We start from the raw sequence: 21316 nt of genomic DNA on the forward strand, positions 1-21316 counted from the left end.
AATGTTATTTTCAGGCTAATTTTGAAGTTTCTTCAGTAAGGTACAATGCAGTGGAGGAAGTGAAGCAATTGGCGAACTACAGTAGTACAAAGAAGAGTCACAATTTCAAGGGGCTCTCGTTATTTTTTGCAATGCTGCTGGGAGAGAATCATCCATGGATGTATCGATCTCCATATTCCTTGTTTATGAAGATTCTCAGTCTTCCAGGTCATGGTTGTTCCAAAGGCAAGTGGACTTTTTCAAAAGGCAAGTGGACTTTCTTGGTTTTAAATGTTTTGCTTCTCATCCAAGAAGCTTCTTCAGTTCTGAAGAAAAAAAAAAAACCCAGGAAAGTCCAGTTGCTTTTTGAAAAAGCACCTTTGGGGTTTGCATTCATTGCTTGCACTCTAGCTAAAATAAATGTGTTTTAATATACATTAATATGCATTTAATATTGCGTTATAGTGATGGTAAGATTGAGTATGTTTGGAATAAGGAAAGTATTTTTATTACTATTTTAATGCCATTTGACAGACAATCATCACGGGAGAGAAGAGTACCCAAGACTATAAGAGCACCACCACTGGTGATGGAATTACTGGATTTAAATATTCCATTTCAGGAATATAAAACTCCACAATTCACTATCCCCAGCTCTTACACACTGGGCAACTTTGTTTTGCAATTTTGAGATAAATTCCAGCTGACTAAATACAGCACAGACTTTCATGGTGAAGCAATGATTTCAGCTGCTTGTCCCTTTCCACATTCCAAGTTTCAACACTCCCAGCATTTACTATTATATAAAAGCTACAAGGGCTGACATTGTGGTGTAATGAAAATAATCTCACACTTAACACCACAAAAACTAAAGAACTTATAATTGACTTCAGAAGGAAGAGAGATGCACATCTACCATTGTACATAAATGGTGAGGAGGTGGAGAGGGTGGGTAGTTTTAAATTTCTGGGCACTTATATCTCAGAGGACCTCTCATGGACTATGAATGTTAACATGCTTGTGAAGAAGGCACAGAAGAGGCTGTATTTCCTGAGAATGCTCAGGAAGATAAATCTATCTCAGCATCTACTTCTGTCCTACTATCACAGCGCCATTGAGAGTGTCCTGACATATGGCATTCTTGCATGGTATGGGAGTAGCTCTGTAGCAGATAAAAAAGCTCTACAGAGAATTATTAAACCACCACCACCCCCCAGAATATTATCGGACTCCAGCTACCAGCCCTGGACAACATCTTCGAATCTCGCTGTTTGAGGAAGTTGCATAACATTCTCAGAGACTCTTCCCATCCTGCTTACAATCTCTTTGGACTGTTGCCTTCTGGCAGAAGATATAGAACATTTAAAACTCGGACCACACGTTTTCTGAATAGTTTTTATCCCAGAGCTATAATTGCATTTAATAGTGAATTAAAGGGCCACCATCAATGAACTGTTGGATAGTATTACTTGGTCTGTTGGGTGGATGTTGGGTGGTTTTAGGGGTGGGGAATTGTGGTGGGTGGGAGTGTGTTTGGGGATTATGTGTGTGGGACCTGGTCTTTGGGTGTCACGTAAATTTCGTTGTATGTGTATACTGTGTATACACATACAATGACAATAAAGTTATTTTTTTTTATGAAAATTTCTGATCCATAGTGCCAGGTTCATTACAAATATTTATTTAGCCCCTCCCTCTCTGACTTCTGATGGTAATTTGAATTAAAGTGTGCAGATTTCATAAACAAATGGCAAATGTGGATTTATTTTTTAAGGTAAGATGCTGCAGTTATATATCTACAATAACTGAACCGCATGAAGTGCAATGAAAAATTGGATGAAATTATAAAAGAAATTAGAGAAGAAATTAGAGATTGTAAATAATTATTTTTTGAACCAGGTATATAAAGATGGGTTTATTTATTTCACTTAGGAAAAAGAATGGATTTATTTACTAGAATTTGTTTAATTATAATTTTTTTAAAAAAAAACTTCCATGCCTATTTTCCAATATTTGGAGCACTGCTCTAATTCCAATATTAAAAAAAGATAAATATAAATTCTTATTAGAATGTTTAGGGAACTGCCACACCTAACAATACTCTACTTTTGTTGCCTTCTGAAACATGAAACATTTGCCTTTTTATGGAACTTGAGGGAGATACAGAACATGGGATTCAGCATCATTAAGAGGAAACAAAATATATGGAACAACTTTCCATACGTTGCTTGATCCACTATTATAAAATGCACATGATATGAATAAGCCTGAAGGTTTTGTGCTTCTCTTTTATTTTGTCTTCTTTAAGAGAAAGCAGTAAAAACAGACTGCAAATATGAATATACTGCATATCCTAAAGCAGAGGCCCCCAACGTTTTGGGCACCAGGGACCGGTTCTGTGGAGAAAGATTTTTCCACAGACCAGAGGGGGTGTGGTTTCGTGTGCTGCCTGCATTCAGCAGATGGGGCTTCACTTCTTTGCGCGGTATGCTGCGGCCCAGTGTTGGTCCACGGACCAGGGGTTAGGGACCTCTGTCCTAAAGAGTATGATTACTTCTCCTCCATGTCCCTCCCTCAAGTATAACCAGCCTGATCATTCATTTCAACAATCTTATTCTGACCTTTATGAGTATATGGCTTTTCTGATATTGATCTAAACATGTGGTATTCAGTATTTGGTACTGAAATGCAAGCACTGCTCTATAGTTTGAATCACACATTATAATTAGCCCCTAACCTAATCCAGGAGCCACCAGGATCAGTTGAAAGTACACTCCTCCATTCAAATGAGAACAGGCAGCCAGTGCACACCAAACGCACTTCTCTGTAGATGCTCCAGAAACAGAATCTTAAGCTGCTCTTAGTCCCATCCTTGAAACCTGCTGCTCAGTATCAGATTATAGCCTTTAAATATATTGGTCTTCATCCTGATTGTTGGTGAGCAATGACCATTTGTCTGCTTCAGCCTCCAAGTCAACTGATGCCATGTCTGAAGTCAGGGAACAGAGAGACACTTGACTGATATTGTCCCAGGTGGCTAATTTGGGAGGTTTTTGTCTCCGGTCATCCATCCCAATATGGACACTAATTTGGGAAGGAGTCAGTGGCTTCATGCAGCCTTGAGCCTCAGCTTCATATTTTTCCAGGACAGTTTTCTTGTAACTATAGAAATAGAATAAATACAAACAAATATATTTCCAATAGAAGCACAGAGTTGGATGTGGCAGCTGCCTAGCAAATACTAGTACAGGTAGTCCTCAGTTACAACAGTTCATTTCGTGACCGTGGAAAGTTACAATGGCACTGACAAAAGTGACTTCTGACTGTTTTTCACATTTACAGCTGTTGCAGTGTCCCCATGGTCATGTGATCAAAATATCAGATGCCTGACAACTGGTTCATATTTAGGACGGTTGGAGTGTCCCAGGGGTCACTTGATCACTTTTTGCGACCTTCTGACAAGCATGGTCAATGGGGAAGGCAGAGTCACTTAACCGCCATGTTACTAACAACTGCAGTGATTCGCTTAACAAGGTGTGGCAAGAAAGGTTGTAAAATGGGGCAAAACTCACTTAACAAATGTCTCACTTAGCAACAGAAATTTGGGGCTCAATTGTAGTTGTATATCAAGGACTACCTATAATCTGCAAATCACGAGTCTATTTAGAAATGGGACTGTTGAATTGAAGAAGATATAAGGACTAGGTTTCTCTAGCCCAGGGGTAGGCAACCTTGGCTCTTTTATGACTCATGGACTTCAACTCCCAGAATTCCTGAGCCAGCCATACTGAGGGGAAAGGGAGAGGTTTCCAAGCTGAGCCATGCTGGCTCAGGAATTCTGGGAGTTAAAGTCCACGAGTCATAAAAGAGCCAAAGTTGCCTACCCCTGGGCTAGCCAGAAGAGCTCTTGATTTGTTAATTAATCCATGTCTTGATTTTGGATTGCTGAGCGCCTAATTTGTGAAAAACATCAAGCCAAGCGGGTGGAGTAGACACAATCTGCCTTATCACCAATATCATCATGTCTTGCACCAACATGTCAACAGTGGTGAAGTTAGTTCTCAACTTAATGGCCAGTCGTTTAATGACCATTTGGAGTTAAGATGGCCTTGGAAGGGTGCATTGCAGTTCACAAAACACTTCTTTATCATAAAATGTTGCCCCCCCACTCCCACCCCATGGTCACATGAGCACATTTCGGGCACTTGGCAACTGGCTCAAATTTAAAACTGATTGCAGTGTCCCTTAATCCTGTGACCACAAGGTTTTTTTTTAATCATTTCCTGGGATTTTTTTGCTAGTTTGTAGCAAAAAGTACCCATCCAAGAGAACTGATATAGACATACGCCTGCAGGATTCACTTAACAACTGCTATAAAAACAGTTGCAAAATTTAGTCCAGTCAAGTGGATTCCTCGACATGATCAAAACTCTGGTTCCATTTGTAATTATAAGCTGAAAAGTACCTGCAGTTGAAGGCATTTGCTCAGTATTTTGATTCTTAGAACCAGACTAGCCACTGCAACTATGGCTCATGTTTAGAAACTGTCAGTCCTCTTCAAGCAAACTTATTTAGAAAGTTCCAGCATGATGCTGGACAGAGGTAGAAGAAAGGCATTATCCGCCTTGATTATTACTAATAGCCTAAACTTAACAGTTTTTAGAAAAGGATACCCCAATCTTATTTGGTGATTGGGCAGAACTCATTCATTCAGGACTGGGAGATGACTTACCACCTCACACAAAAAGGTATTTAAAGGCCAGTGCTCTGACAGACGAGCACAATTCAAAGCACACTGAAGATGCCCCCCCAAATGGAGACGAAGTGCAGCCAAATCGCCAAGCTCGAAGATCAAACCAACAGCCCAACTACCAACCCGAGCTACTAATATTCAAACACATCTCAACTTACCATTTTAGCTGCAGGGAAGAGAGTAATACGGATACTGAAGATGCAGCCATTGCAGCTGACCCCATCCATGGCTGTAGCACAAGTCCTAAAGGCATAAATACTCCTGACACAAAAAATAGACACAATTTAGAATGTTGCTTAAATAAAGTTATATGTAGGCATCTCTAAGAATGCAGAATTTAGTCTTAAATCATTTTCTTATCACCTGTCTGCTCAAAGCTGAGGAGTTTTACTGCAAAATGGAATTATGTTTTGTGTATTTCTTCTACAAATTTGTTGTTTGCTTTCTATTTTTCATGCTCAGAATAACATCAGTTCAGTACAACTGGAGCTCACAACTGACATGCAATTATCAGAGGGACTTTACATCAGCCAATTGATTGTCTTCCAGAGGCATTGGACTTCCACTTTCATAAAGTCCTAGTTGGCATCGTCAAACAAGATGAGTCAAAGTTATGTAAACTAGAATATTTTTGACATTAAAATCCAATTGCTTAGCATTAGCAATAGCACTTAAACTTATATACCGCTTCACAGTGCTTTACAACCCTCTCTAAGCGGTTTACAGAGTCAGCATATTGCCCTCCAAGAATCTGGGTTTTCATTTTACCAACCTCAGAAGGATGGAAGGCTGAGTCAACCTTGAGCCGGTCAGAATCAAACACTAGAAGGCTGCTGAAGAGTATATTATTAATTAAGCCAAAAGCTTTTTCACCACAGTGCATTTTCCTTCTTAAGCACTCAACAAAATCAGGAGGGTCTTGAGATGTGAGTTTCCTTCTCTTACATTTTTCCGTCTCCTTTTTTTTCTTTCAAATAATTAATTATGGACATAACATTATAAGGCAACTCTTAATAACAGGAAAAGCAATACTGCTTAAACAAGTAACGAATCTCTTACTTACCTTCCACCAGCCCATCTGCTTGAGAATCATAGTACAAATAATTTACCTGCTGCTATGGGTATGCCAATGAGGTTGTATATTAAGGCCAGGATTAGGTTTATTCGGATTCTCTTCATTGTCTTCCTGGATAGATGGATACTTGCAACCACATCAAGCAAATTATTCTGTACCAAAAAAAAGGGGAGGGGTTGTTCCAATTTCTCAGAAAGTCCTAGGAATCTCCCCTACCTCCCCATCACCCTTTTTCATTTTGTAAGCTCACATGAATCAGCACAACATCTGCTGCTTCAATGGCGACATCTGTGCCTGTTCCGATAGCAATGCCAACATCAGCCTGGGCCAGCGCTGGTGAGTCATTGACCCCATCTCCAACCATGGCAACTTTTCTTCCAGAAGTTTGGAGCTCCTGAACTTTGGCTACTTTGTGAGAAGGGAGAACCTCAGCAAATACTTTTCTGATCCCAACCTAGATACAGAAAAACACCCTCTTGTTTGAATCCATGAATAAAAAAAGAGAATCTCCTGGGAGAAAAATACATGAATACGGGTTTAGAGCTCTTCTAAATCATCTGGTCTGGCATCGGTTTTCAAAAATAGCCAGAGAAATGTGAAGGGAAGAGCTGACATACCATCCCTAAACTCACTGCTGGCATAAAGCCGGCATGACTATTTTCAAATATTCAACCTCTTTTCCAGAGAGGAAAGGCTTTAATATTGGTTTCTTAAAGGTTTTGGGTGGATGAGGAAAGGCAGAAGTAATAGGCATTATAAAAGGTACAAATCTGTAAGAGGCGATTTTTAAACTTTGCTAAAAAAATATTATCACATGCACAGAAAGTTTCACAAAGAACCATACGCATCTTAAAACGAGGGTTTTAATTCAGTACTCAGATTTAGATACCGTACAGTATTGTTCTGTTCTCCCTAGAAATCTGGTAACTCTTAAGTATGGAGGAAATGACCCATACCAGGGCTGCCATCCACACAAAACTTATACCAGTGATGGTGAACCTTTTAGAGACCGAGTGCCCAAAACCCACTCCCCCGCCCCTGCTCTGCCTGCTGCCCTGCCTGCTCCGCCCCTGCCCGCCCCCTGCCCCACTCACCCATGGGGCCACGCACCGTATCCATGGCCCACCGCAGCAGATCGCCCAGGCAGCCCTGCAGCACCATGCCCTCTGCCCACACCCCTCAGCATCATCTGCACACTATAGGATGTGAGGGCAGAGTCTTGTCCCTGTTGCCCAGCTATGTACTCGGCTGTGCTGCTCTGTGTGGGCTGTGCCCGGGGGCGACTCTCCTCCAGGGGGGCTACTAGTGAGGAGGGGGCCATGGGGGGAGGCGGGGCTGGGGCGACGGCGCGTGTGCCCATAGAGAGGGTTCCGAGTGCCGCCTCTGGCACGCGTGCCATAGGGTCGCAACCACTGGCTTATACTTAGCTCTTAGGCTTCTCTGTCTGGTTGCTTGGAAGATAACCAGTAGAACATATTATTTGGACTAGGAATTATTAATCTGGGCCCTCCCAGCTTTTTTGAAATATAATCCTGACAAACATGGTATTGCAATGCTGTCTAGACTTGATAGGAAGTGAACTCTAAAAAATCTTGAGAATATCGGGTTGCATTTCCCTAGCTTAGATTGATAGGCTAGCGCAGGGGTAGGCAACCTTGACTCTTTTATGACTCGTGGACTTCAACTCCCAGAATTCCTGAGCCAGCCATGCTGGCTCAGGAATTTTGGGAGTTGAAGTCTACGAGTGATAGAAGAGCCAAGGTTGCCTACCCATGCGCTAGTATAAGGATAGTTGGATTTAAATCCTCATGTAGTAACAAACCTTAATGAGACTCCACGTCAGTTTCTACCCTGTCTCACAGAACCTTTTGGCAAAAGATTGGAGGGAACATGTCATGTTATATTCCTGACTTGTCTTGAGGAACAGTAGGATAAAGAATTATCGTGTATTTTAATGATTGCATTGTACACCCTCCCAATTTTATTCTACTGAAGCCAGCGCTACTTGTTTCAGCCTATTAATTGGTAGAATCCAATTTTGATGTCACATTGTATCAATTTTGTAGAATGCAAATCAGTTTTATATGCTGTAAGCACCTCCAAGAAATATGAAAGGCATGGTTACCTTCAAATTCAGCACCCATTCAATGAGCCAAACAAAGGTTAATAATTCTCTTGCATACCTTTTCGACAAGAAACCATACCTGAGTTGCAATTGCTTTGGCTGTTTTCCTATTGTCTCCTGTAATAAGCACCACATCCACGCCCATATTCTGCAATATGTGCATTGCTAAGGCTGCCTCTGGCTTGACTGTGTCTGCTATTGCCATCATGCCACAAAGCGCACCTACAAAAAAACCATATCTTTACTTACATTTATGAGATCTGTGTTATGGTTTCTCTGGGAAGCTCAAAATAGTCCTTGACTTGAAATCACAACCAAGCCTGGACTTTCAGTTGTAAGTTTTTAGGATTATTAAGCGAGGTGCCCACATGATGGCTTTGCTCAACGACTGCAACCTAAGCTCTCCCTGTAGCAGTTGCTAAGTGACCCCATAGGTCGGTGGCAACTACACAGGGGTATCTCGGGATGGGGAGGCCCACGAAGATCCAATAACCATCAGTATATGGAAACCTGCCATGGCTGGGCAGTGTCAGCTGGCTAGGTCCACCATTGCAGGGACACCTCTCCTGCCCCACTACACCAGGGTCTACTTATGTTTCTGTTGCCCTGCTCCATCCAAGCACATGGGCCCCATTATTGCAATGGTTTGGACAACTCCTCCAAAGTGTGCACTTTGGAGGAGCTTCTGAACCATCATGAGAATGATGTCAATTGTTAGCATTTTCTCCTTTGGAGAGGAAGATGCTAGCGAAGCTAGTATTCTGAAAGGCTCTGAGACTCAGCCCTTCAGAACACTGAGGGTCAGAGTATGTAGTGTTTTCTCCTTTGGAGAGGAGAAGGATGCTAATGAAAGAGGTGGATTCCGGAGGAAAAAACGCCAAAGGGTCCGAGAGACGACGTCTCCAAGCAGCCCTTTCATTCTGTGTGCAGAAGAAAACTATTTCTGCAGGCAGGCTGAACAGGGCTTGGAAAGATCCGAGGGAAGGAGTTATCCAAAGGTGCTTTTTCAAAAAAGGCAACTGGGCTTGTTTTTTCTTCCCTTTTGAAAGTATTTTGCTTATCATCGAAAAAGCTTCTTCAGTTGTAACTAAAGAAGCTTCTTGGATGAGAAGCAAAACATTTTCAAAGGAAGAAAACAAGTAAGCCCAGTTGCCTTTTGGAAAAGCATCTTTGGGATAATCACAACCTGGATGATTGAGACTCTCCATAGACAGGGAAAGAGGTCTGCTCGACAGAGAGACTGAAAGAGCTGCCTGCCAGAGAGAGGCAGAGAGAGCTCTTGCACTGTGTGAAGGAAATTCCTTCTCTGGGTAGATTGAATGGGGCTTGGATCTTGGGGATTCAAGTTGTGTTCAGCCAGCCGGCCCAGCACAGGTGTTTTTCCCACTCCCTGTGCAGAAGGATTCTTTCAGCCAGCCTCTTTGAAAGCAAAAAAGTTGCTTGATAGATAGATTCTGGCCCCATGCAGGGTGGAGTCCCTCTGCCAAGCAGCTTTTTCAGTCTTTCAGGCTGGCTGAAAAAAGGCCTTCAGGACGGACCTTTTTCAACCATTCCCCAGGAACCAGCCAGGCAACAGCACCTTGTGACCTTCCCTGGTTGACTTTCTGGGGGAAGCTGGTAAGGAAGATTGAAAATGGCAATGACTGCAGGGTGCTTGACAATCCATCGTAAGTGTGAAGTGCATAGATTACAATCATGTGATGGCAGGGGTGTTGCAATAGCCGTAACTTTGAATACAGGTCATAAGTCCCTTTGTTCCGCGCTGTTGTAATTTCAAATCATCACTGAATGGATGGTCATTTAGTGAAGACTGCCTGTATGTGGTATTCCATACTGTAACCTTCCCTAGCCTAGTGTCTTCCGGAGATGCTGGACTTTATCTCCTGTAGTTTTCCATCCTGCATACCCAGTGGTGATGTTAGCAGAAGGAATTAGGGAAGTGAATGTTCAGTGCATCTGGAGGGCACCAGCACAGGGAAAGATGTTACCATACAACGGCTTCATAATTTGAATTTTTAGCCACAGGATTGAGCAACATCCCAGTAGCATAGCTTTGCACATTTTTCGGAAGTCAAGACATAATAATAATAATAATAATAATAATAATAATAATAATAATAGTTGTAGTAGTAGTAGTAGTAGTAGTAGTAGTAGTAGTAGCAGCACCAGCAGCAGCAGCAGCAGTAGTAGTAGTAGTAGTAGTAAAGTTGGAAGGGACCTTGGAGGTCATCTAATCCAACCCCCTGCTCAGGCAGGAAACCCTATATCATTTCGGACAAATGGCTGCCCAGTCTCTTCTTAAAAACTTCCAGTGTTGGAGCCTTCACCGCTTCTGGAGGCAGGTTGTTCCACTGGTTAATTGTTCTAACAGTCAGGAAGTTTCTCCTTAGCTCTAGGTTGCTTCTCTCTTTGGTTAGTTTCCACACGTTGCTTCTTGTCCTGCCCTCAGGCGCTTTGGAAAATAGCTTGACTCCCTCTTCTTTGTGGCAGCCCCTGAGATATTGGAACACTGCTATCATGTCCCCCCTTGTCCTTCTCTTCGTTAAACTAGACATACCCAATTCTAGCAACCGTTCCTTATATGTTTTAGCCTCCAGTCCCCTAATCATCTTTGTTGCTCTTCTCTGTACTCTTTCTAGAGTCTCAACATCTTGTTTACATCGTGGTGACCAAAACTGGATGCAGTATTCCAAGTGTGGCCTTACCAAGGCATTGAAGAGTGGTATTAATACTTCACGTGATCTTGATTCAATCCCTCTGTTAATGCAGCCTAGCACTGTGTTGGCTTTTTTGGCAGCTGCAGCACACTGCTGGCTCATATTTAGGTGATTGTCCACTAGGACTCCGAGGTCCCTCTCACATATCTTCCTTTAACCCTGATCAGTTAGCCTACCATTTATAGCCATCAGAATTGCTGTCTGTCCTTTCATTTCATGATCTCTCATGGCCTCATGAACATCACTGGAGATATGCAGGCCATTCCGTCTCATCCACTCCCGATTCCCAATCAACACGGAGTAAGTTTGAGACACTGCAGTATCTGTCAGATATAAGAAGGCAGAACTGTGAGGATTTAAATAAAGACTTTTATAAGCTACAGGGGAGGCTTTCTTAAGAACTGATATTCCAATCTGTTTGCTTAAAAGGTATCAACCTATATAACCTGATAAGGATGATAGAATGTCAATTTACTTGTCTTGGCAAGCCAATTCAGAATATTCTTCAAAACTTTCAAGATGTTATGAGAAGTACAGTGTTGTGGAATTAGATTTGTATAAGATCCGTTTACTGCTTGGCAATGATTGAAATTAGATAGGAAAGAGTACACAAAGCAAATATCTTTTTAAAAGGCACTATGAGGAACCAGGAACTAAGAAAAACTGAATTCCAGAGGGAAGAAAGGACTTTTGACTGCAAGTCAAAAGGGAACTGGAATGCAGAATGGAGCACATATAATCAGACAATTCTGACCAGGCTAAGACAAACTTCTTTCACTTGGAACTTTATAGATACACTGGAATTAAGATAATCATTGTACACTCCTGGGCATCTACCTTGCCTAACAAACAAATGGGCGATTTGATGGAGTTTTGCTTTCTTCAAAACAGACCGTGTGGTGTTTTTCTGTACTGGGGCAAGAACATGAAATTGCAGCAACTCTTCAGACTTGGTTGTATTGCTCATGTTGCTCACCATCTCGATTTACAAAAGCTCCTAAACTGATCAAAGCACTCTATTATCCAAGCCTTAAAAAAAAAAAAATCCTTTGGAGGCTTTTATGAGGTCTTCTTCATTTTTAAAAAAAACCTAAGAAACAATATCTAATCTTGATCTGTTTTCCCCATCTATTTCTCCTTTCCAGAAAAGATGAAACCAGGAAGGAAAGATGGCACAGCTTTGACTGGTAGAGCATTTGAAAAGTTTTTTAACATCTTTAACCAGGAACATAGCCAACATGAGCTGGTTGGACCTACTGTAACTTAGGTAATTCCTTAAGCAAACCTCCTCCATTTCTAAGTAGCACCTTGCTTACCCCTTACTTTGGGAAGTGGAGTCTGATCTTTAACACCTTTATCAAAGCCATAAATATGAGGGCGGAGACTGATCACATCCTGCTCATCACCCAATATGATTTCAGTGCTGCTAACATTACAGCTTATTCCACATCCAGGAACTGTCTGAAAATTTTTACAGCATCCAAGGATCTCTGTGCCAAGTTCCTGTAAAATATATATTTTAAACATCGCTTTGAAGAGCAAAATGCTTCATTTTCATGCATAAATATAAACATTTAAAACAATAAGGAATTTTCAAAAGCTTTTCTGAAATAGCAATAGCATTAGATTTATATACCACTTCACAATGCTTTACAGCTCTAAGTAATTTACAGAGTCAGCCTATTGCTCCCAACAATCTGGGTCCTCATTTTATCGACCTTGGAAGGATGGAAGGCTGAGTCAACCCTGAGCCGGTGAGATTTGAACTGACAAACTGCAGGCAGCTGGCAGTCAGCAGAAGTAGCCTGCAATAGTGCACTCTAACTACTGCACCACCATGGCACATGATGATGATGATAATGATGTGAATATAAAAAGTTAATATGATATGTAGTTACTTTCTAGAATAATAGCTTTCCCAAATTTAAACTTGAAAAACATGTACAAAATGAAGTGTACTTTAAATTGAAATTATGTATCTCACTATACTACTTCAATTTTAAATCAGATTAGTACTATAAACTGGCTTGAAAAATATTTTACAGTTCAAAATAAAGGGTTTCTCACAGATATGCTGAACTTGGCTTAAATGTCACAAATTCTCTCAAAGCAAAGTAGCCCTTCTCTTTTTCAAAAAAAGTAGTTATAGCTTTGGGGGATATTTAACTTGCTTAGGTCTATTTGACAGTATTAAGAAATTATGGCCCTATGAAATTACTGAATTGCAATACTTGGTAATCCAGCCAGGATAGCCAACACCGAGGGATGCTGGGAACTCTGGTTCTGTCTTTCATCTCTCCATTTTAGATCAAGTTTGGTAGCTTTGCCCCCTCAAGTACTGAAGTCTCTCTTGTATCAGGCTATTACCCTGAGCCAGCTAAACAGGAATTGGGTGGGAGTTCACATCCAAGGGGTTCCCTGTGCAGCACATGTTCCTGGCTCCACTCAGCTCAGGAGTGATGCTTAAGAACAAATCTGAAAAAAGTGGATGCCCACAATGATCTGGCCATAAGAAGGTAGCTTCCTCAAATGGTGGTACTGACTTTGAAGAAATGCATCCTAGGAAAAAGCACTACTATTTTTCCAAAAGAACTGGGGAGAAGGGAGGTGTTACTTGCTAACTCTCTGTTCTTTAAACTGAGAGGGTTCAATTCTCTGATATTAATTATGACTACTGCCTGTACAGCATAGGTGGCACCATGCTCAATAGTAGTAACTGTGAGAGGGACCTCAGAGTCCTAGTAGACAATCACCTAAATATGAGCCAGCAGTGTGCTGCAGCTGCCAAAAAGGCGAACACAGTGCTGCATTAACAGAGGGATAGAATCAAGATCACATGAAGTATTAATACCACTCTACAATGCCTTGGTAAGGCCACACTTGGAATACTGCATCCAGTTTTGGTCACCACGATGTAAAAAAGATGTTGAGACTCTAGAAAGAGTACAGAGAAGAGCAACAAAGATGATTAGGGGACTGGAGGCTAAAACATATAAGGAACGGTTGCTAGAATTGGGTATGTCTAGTTTAACTAAGAGAAGGACAAGGGGGGACATGATAGCAGTATTCCAATATCTCAGGGGCTGCCATAAAGAGGGAATCAAGCTATTTTCCAAAGCATCTGAAGGCAGGACAAGAAGCAACAGGTTGAAACTAATCAAGGAGAGAAGCAACCTAGAACTAAGGAGAAACTTCCTGACAGTGAGAATAATTAATCAGTGGAACAGCCTGCCTCCAGAAGCAGTAAATGCTCCAACACTGGAAGTTTTTAACAAGAGACTGGACAGCCATTTGTCCGAAATGGTGTAGGGTTTGCTCCCTGAGCAGGGGGTTGGACTAGATGACCTCCAAGGTCCCTTCCAACTTTACTACTATTATTATTATTATTACTATAAGACATCAGTGTGGTTTCTTTTGCCTCATTCAAGACATTTAAGGCTACTTATGTTTTATATAAGATTTAATAATCAAACCATTTTAGAGCTTGTTATGTGCCAAGGCAGAACTTTCCACCCGAAGCAGGACTGGACGTCAATGAAAAGAACACACCTCTTTGCAATACTGAGTAACAGCCATTCCTAAAGGATGCTCACTGCTGGCTTCGGCAGTACCAACGAGAACAAGGAATTTCTTCAGAGACAGGGTAGCTTCTGTGTCTCCTAGCAAGAGAACACGCACGACTCTGGGAACACCATAAGTCAGAGTCCCAGTTTTATCAAACATCACTGTCTTCACCTGGAAGAAGTTATATTGACAAGTAATGACTTTGCTAATTTGAAACATCCAAAGTATAGTTCTTTTGTAACAGAGAGGACCGGCTTGCTGATAAATTGGGGCATATTGTAAGAAAAGTAATCCCAGACTTTGGCAGGATAGTGCCCTTTTTTCTTTCTTGGGAAAGGTGCCTCTTTTTATGGATGGCAAACATTGCCATCTTAACTAATAATTAATTAATCAATCTAATTAATCTAATTTTTAGACAAAAGCAAATTGTCCTATTTCCAAAATCTTAAGTTACTATTCTTCTTCAGTTTTGAGCAATTTATTAAGTAAATTCTCAGTTTTTCATGTTTTGTTAGGTAAAGTTCTCTTTCAAGTCAAACATGACTCATGGACATACCCATGAGGTTTTCTTGGCCACATACAGAAACAGTTTATCCTAACCTTCCTCTGAGAAGTATATGACTTTATTAGGGCCATTAGTAATGTTATCTGATACATCTGCTAATGTCTCAAATGCAAATCAATCTTTGCATTTACGTCTGACAAAGTTTCACATTTTGGTCCTTGACTGCTAAACCAAATGTCAAGGACAGGAGCAGAATAACTACAGTATTTCTCTCTCTGAAGACCAAAAACTGGAATTATTTCCTATGTAAAACTTAAATTCTAGATATTTCAATTAAACTGCACATTAAGATAGCAAGCCTCTGAAACCATTTTAGTGACTACTAATCAGTAGGTATGCAAAGGAATACACAGTAAGCCTGCTTTTTGGTTTGTTTAAAAAGACCGTGCTACAGATTATAATAAATTGCTTCCAGTTTAGGACTAATAACAACAGTCATAAACTAGCAATGACAATATTAACCTTGTGTGCCATTTCCAGGGGTTTCCCACCTTTGATTAGAATACCATTCTGAGCAGCAACTCCAGTGCCCACCATCACAGCAGTTGGAGTAGCCAGGCCCAAAGAACAAGGACATGCAATGCACAGCACTGTGATGGAGGTCTGGAAAGCAAACCGTATGATAATTTCGGCTTTTGAGTTGTGTTTGCTGTGATTCTAGAAAGAAAGCAAGACATATTTATTTGCAAGAGATTTTTAGTTATTGGTAATTTTTTATATTAGTCATTATGCACAAACGTGCTCTCATACACCTTTATGCTGGTCTTTTGGAGAAAAATCACTATATGTGAAAATTCAGTCTCTCTACCACTTTTGATTGAAACTGTTTTCAATATACTCTTCCATATAAAAATATTCTCTCAGTTGCATTTAATTGCCTTTTCAGAATATACTGTCTTCTCTTAATAGTTAGATCTGATCATTTCCACTTTGCTCCAGTCCTTAATTATCCTGCTTAATAGTTATTCTTTTAAGCAGCATTTGGGGTATTTGAAGATTACAAATTAAAAACCTAAAACACTGGAAGGTGACAAAGTTCTAAAGATTTCCTCATCCTGCTTAATTTCATGATTGCTGTTCTGTTTGACAGCCCAAACTAAACAAGGCTCTGTAACTGTATAAAGTAACAGTAGAATTAAAACTTCAGCTTTTGCCCAAATGATATCTGGCAGTTGATCAGTTTAATTCACATAGTAATATTTGCTCACTATATTAATGTGAGAGAAAGAGAACAAATGCATGTCCTGGCACTGAGATGTTATAACAAACGGGTAGAAGTAATACAATGTTCAAGTGAATTGTTTTGCATTTCATTCTCAAATGGGATAGCTAAGTTCTTGAGAAACCCATTTGCCTTTCTCCTCTTTCTGATCCCCAGAGACATAAAGAAACAGCATTGGAAATCAGCATAAAAAAATAAAAACCATCGGAAAATGTCAGATTTAATAGATAAATGTGACAGATGTCTGGATCCTGGAGTTCATATTGAATCTGGAATCATTGAATTGGGTTTCCTGGAATCTTAAAAGTATGTGCCAATGTTTACAAAAATATTTTTAAATAATTGCAAAAAAAAAGATACAGGGATGGACAGACAGACAGACACACACATATACAAACCTTTGAGTGGTTCATTGTTACCTAATTCTTCTTGAATATTCTCAATTTATTTATATCTTACTAATGCATTCTGAAGCCATTTTAACAACTGTCTGGAATTATTGTAAGTATTGCAAGTAATTACAATACTTTAACTAATTATTATAATTAAATAAACAATACTTACAGGAAAATATTTCAGTACAACATCAAACTGTATAAATCCAATTACAATCCATGTTATCAGGGTTGCTGTTGAAATTATTATGATAAATGGAACAAAATAACCACTAAATCTGTCAGCTAGCTGCTGGATGGGTGCCTGCAAATCAGAAAACAGTAAGTTCTTATTAGTGCACAATATTAAAAAAATGCATAAACTTATCTAATTAAGTATTTTACAAATACATCTGGTTTAGAGAAATACAGTCTCTCACCTCTGATTAAAATGCTTTTAGCTTGTTACTGAAACAAGAGGATTTACTTCTAACGAAGTATGTTCAGGACTCCAAGGACTAAAGCAATCTATAGAAGGTGTTTCAACCAATAGTTCTGTGATGACAAGGTCCTAAGCCCAATGATTGCAACTGTACATGATCTTTCTGCAGTAAGATCATAAAGGCCTTCTGTGGTTTCCCAACTCTTGATCCATAACAGTTGCGTTCCCTACTGGCTCCCTGATCCAGCAGGACCAACTAACCCATACGATCAGGTTGGAGAAAACCATGTAAGCAGGCATCTCATCCAATGCAATTTAACAGTTGGTTTAAGGATGTATTGTGAAACTGAGCAAGGAAAATAAACCAAGTAGGCAAACTCAGTGGATTAGATTTAAAACTGCCTTTCTGAATCAGGTGCCCTCCAAATGCTGGCAGAAGCTGGGATTCAGAAGACCTCAGATGGGGAAGGATAGGGAAAGAACTTTGAGAAATATTTTAGGAGAGTGGGTTTTAGTTTTATACACTAGAGCAGTGTTTCCCAAACTTGACAATTTTAAGGCATGTGGACTTCAACTCCCAGAATTCCACAGCCAGCGTTGCTGGCTGTGGAATTCTGGGAGTTGAACTCCACATGCCTTAAAATTGTCAAGTTTGGGAAACACTGCACTAGAGTTCTGGAGTATTTCTAGTAATTTGAACACCCAGGTCAGCATATGAATTTAAACACCCTCCCCACCGCCACATAACACTTTGTTTGTTTTACCTTTGACATCTGAGCTTCCTCAACTAGTTTCACAATTTGTGCCAGGGTGGTATCAGAGCCAACATGAGTTGCATTTACAAGCACAGAGCCGTGTGCATTGAGAGAACCCGCAATAACCGTGCTGCCGGGTTTTTTAGTAACTGGCATGGCTTCTCCTATAAATATAATAAGTTAATCCACCAACATGTTTTCATAGCATTTCACATATATAGTGGCAGTTACAAAAAAAAATAGAGGTGCATTAAGATATACCCTGAATTTTGAAGAAAGCCACGTCTCAGTGCAAAGTAAGAAGATCAAGGTGCGGATGAACTGCAAATGCTCTTTGGTGAAACTGAATCCTAGCCAACCAACAATAACTCTTTGTTCTCTTTCTTTGCTTTGCTATTTTGTTCCCTATGCATCTCATTCTCAAAAAGTAAGCCACTCAAGCAGCAAAACACAACTCTTTATTCAGAAACTGATAACATGAGTTGTTTTCTTTCCAAAACGATTTTATTAAATTCTTTCTGCGATTCATTAGGGAAATAAATTTGAATTCCAAGGAATGCCTTCGAATATATCTTGTACATAGTGAAATAGGTGTCAAGAACTCTGGACCAAAGGATGTGGAAAAATGTTGGCTAATGGAGATCACTTTGTGATTTCACCCAATTATTAATAAGATCCAAAAGTATCCATCTGGGGCTAAAGGGATCCCCTTCCTAACTTTGGTTCCCTCCAGGCACCAAAACTACTGGGATTCTTTCCAAATAAGATTTGGGCCACCATATGTGGCTGAGGCAACACAGATAGAAGTCCAACTTGAGGTTCAGAGGTAAAACTGCCTTCAAACTGTGGTAAGTCCTTTAGCGCAGTGGTTCTCAACCTTTCTAATGCTGCGACCCCATAATACAGTTCCCCGTGTTGTGCTGATCCCCAACCACTTATACATCACTGGGTGCCAGGAGCGTGGCCAAAGAAAAGGGGGAAAACATGGCGGACAGCCTTGTTTGGTGACCCCCATGAAATGGTCATTTGACCCCAAATGGGGTCCCGACCCACAGTTGAGAACCACTGCTTTAGTGCATCCATATAGTTTTCTTTGAATGGAATAGAACAAATGTGGTTCACCTTTCTATCTTCTGAGATCTTTTTTTTTTATTTCTGACTCTGTCATATACCTTTTGACTTCCAACATGGTTCTCCCATTCTAATACCAACTAAACTGGGCTTATCCAGTTTAGCCTTCGAATCTATCAAGGTCAGCTAGATGTTACTTTTCCAGATGCTACCTAGCCATGATATATTTCATCTCCCCCCCCTACACACGTACACACCCTATTTTCTTGCACAACAGCAACTCTTTGGAAAGTAAATTATTTATTCTTTCAAAATAAGGAATTACCTGTTATAAGAGATTCATCGGCCATAGAATTGCCTTCAATCACTTTTCCATCAACTGGAAATTTTCCACCAGGGACTACCTTTACAATATCTCCTCGCTGAACTAGTTCTACAGAAATTTGCTCTTCTCTGTAAGATAAAATTCACGGTTAAAATTCAATGCAACGTTTTTTTCCCAGATCTTGCTTTTTTCAGGCAAAAGAAATTATGCTATCTTAATAAAGGTAAATATACAAAGATAAATATAAAAAACCCACATGTGAAATGTAAGTTGTTTTAATATTCTAAAACTATTTTTATGTATAGACTGCATATGTCAGAAGATTATAGTACTGAACTAAGGCCAACGATATCAGTTTCATCTCCACTTTCAAGTTCAGAAACTCACTGAGTTTCTGGGCTATTCACTTGAGCTCTTAGATGAAAGGAAGCTAATCTAATAAATCAACAGATTTCAGTATTCTGGGGAATCTGAATTCTTTCCAATCATGTACCACATTTATTGTCTCAAGATATTTAATCTATATCTTACTCAAGTAATGTGCGTCATTGCAAAGCAGTGGTCAATTGACTTTTCAAGACAGAATAAAACTAAACACATTTATTTAAATTTTATTTATATTAATTACATTTATATTGCACTTCCATCAAAATTAACTCTCAGCACTGAGTTAGAACAAATACAAGAGAAAAAAACATGCATAATACTGCACATATAATTTTTAAAATATATATATACAATAGCAATAGAAGAAGGGGACGACAGAGAATGAGGTGGCTGGATGAAGTCACTGAAGCAGTAGGCGTGAGCTTAAATGGACTCCAGAAGATGGTAGAGGACAGGAAAGCATGGAGGAACGTTGTCCATGGGGTTGCAATGGGTCGGACACGACTTCGCAACTAACAACAACAATAATATACATCTACTTCAAAAATGTAAGGGGAAAATATTAAAATTGAATTTAAATGTTTTCAGTCTGATGTATACAATGCAGACATTGTTAGATCCTTTGAGTGCTAAGATTAACATATTTGTTATACCTGTAAAAACAGTTAAATAAAAACTAGATGGCCTTCTTGAAAAAAACAAAGAGTAAATAAAGAAATACATCATTTATTTTATATGTTCAGCTAAACAATGGCACAGCCATTCAGATTTACATGGTAATGCTGAATGATTGTAGTGAGGCTATCAAATATGACTAATGAGAAAATCTTTTTAAGAACATATCAATAAAACAAATACTTCACAGGAGGAGATATATAGTATACTGCAACTAATTCAAACAACAATGACTATAAACCACAAAGAAATCCAAAATAACTTTGAAAATATAAATCAATCTATTTCTAAGTTAACTCTACAACAAAAAAATTCCCAGAAAACAACAACAGAGAAGGAGCAGATAAAACAGATAAAGGGATATAGAATTGAGAATAGACTTAAAGATGGAACTTAACAAAACAAGGAAAAATGATTTAGACCTAATGGAAATTTTTTTTACAAGAATTGGAAAAAATAACTTATTCCTTAAGAGTACAAAATAAATCTGAGGACAAGAAAACAGATTGGATAAAATGGACTGTAGAGATGTCAGGAACATCGGAGAGAAAGGAAATGATAAGAGAAACAGAGAGAAAGAAAAATAAAAAGATTTTCAACAAACATGGAAAGGCAGAAGCCCGTACAAAGACACTTTACCTGATTTACTTTTTATATCTACAGCAATATTTACGAACATACGGAAAAACTTTTTGATTCAGCAAAATACATTGATTAAGAAAGATACTGGGCAAAGGAAAAAGACTAAAGTGGAAACCAAGAAAATAGATGATGGGACTTACCAGAGAGAATACTTAAAAAAGAAACATTTGTTTGAATATGGTTAAAGAAATAGAAAAGTTTTGGAATATATATGTCACTCTAAGAGGGATGAATTCCCTAAATAATATAGTATGCTTTTTTCCCTTTTTTGTTTTTTCTTGATATGAATAATATAAAAAAGTTGAAATGACTTAGATAAAGGAAATGTTTTAGATACTCAAATGTGATTGAATTTAAAAAATATATAATGGATATAAAATGTTTTCAATAAGAGTTAAAGGACAAGATGACTAGATTTATTAAATGGAATGTTTAAAGATTAAACATATTTTTAATTGTGGTTAAAAAGAATAAGAAATTTAGGAAATAAATATATATTAGCTTAGGAGGGATATAGATTTTAAGTAGTATGTTATTTTTTATGTTTCTTTACTTTTGCTCTCCTTTCTTTCTTTTTTTCATTGTTTTATCTATTCCTTAAGAAATGTAAAAGTGTGAGATGGTTCATATGGAAAAATAGAGTTA

General features: G+C 39.2%; 1 protein-coding gene across 2 annotated transcripts in view; it reads right to left on the reverse strand.

Moving 5' to 3' along the window:
* Nucleotides 1–1881: 1881 nt before the first annotated feature.
* LOC120312496 (copper-transporting ATPase 2-like) overlaps nucleotides 1882–21316 on the reverse strand; it is a 49021-nt gene continuing 29586 nt past the window's right edge. For both annotated transcript variants that reach the window (XM_039353268.1, XM_039353267.1), the window contains exons 10-21: nucleotides 18968–19095; nucleotides 17581–17735; nucleotides 16565–16699; nucleotides 15241–15435; nucleotides 14199–14384; nucleotides 11966–12152; nucleotides 10826–10972; nucleotides 8012–8154; nucleotides 6058–6261; nucleotides 5842–5959; nucleotides 4891–4993; nucleotides 1882–3141 (exon numbers count right to left, since the gene is read on the reverse strand). In XM_039353268.1, the coding sequence (XP_039209202.1) occupies nucleotides 2886–3141; nucleotides 4891–4993; nucleotides 5842–5959; nucleotides 6058–6261; nucleotides 8012–8154; nucleotides 10826–10972; nucleotides 11966–12152; nucleotides 14199–14384; nucleotides 15241–15435; nucleotides 16565–16699; nucleotides 17581–17735; nucleotides 18968–19095 (1957 nt within the window). In that variant the 3' untranslated portion in view covers nucleotides 1882–2885. The remainder of the gene's footprint in view (nucleotides 3142–4890; nucleotides 4994–5841; nucleotides 5960–6057; nucleotides 6262–8011; nucleotides 8155–10825; nucleotides 10973–11965; nucleotides 12153–14198; nucleotides 14385–15240; nucleotides 15436–16564; nucleotides 16700–17580; nucleotides 17736–18967; nucleotides 19096–21316) is intronic.

The sequence above is a fragment of the Crotalus tigris genome, unplaced genomic scaffold (genome assembly GCF_016545835.1).
Source record: "Crotalus tigris isolate CLP2741 ecotype Arizona unplaced genomic scaffold, ASM1654583v1 scf7180000018510.657491, whole genome shotgun sequence".
Lineage (NCBI taxonomy): Eukaryota > Metazoa > Chordata > Lepidosauria > Squamata > Viperidae > Crotalus > Crotalus tigris.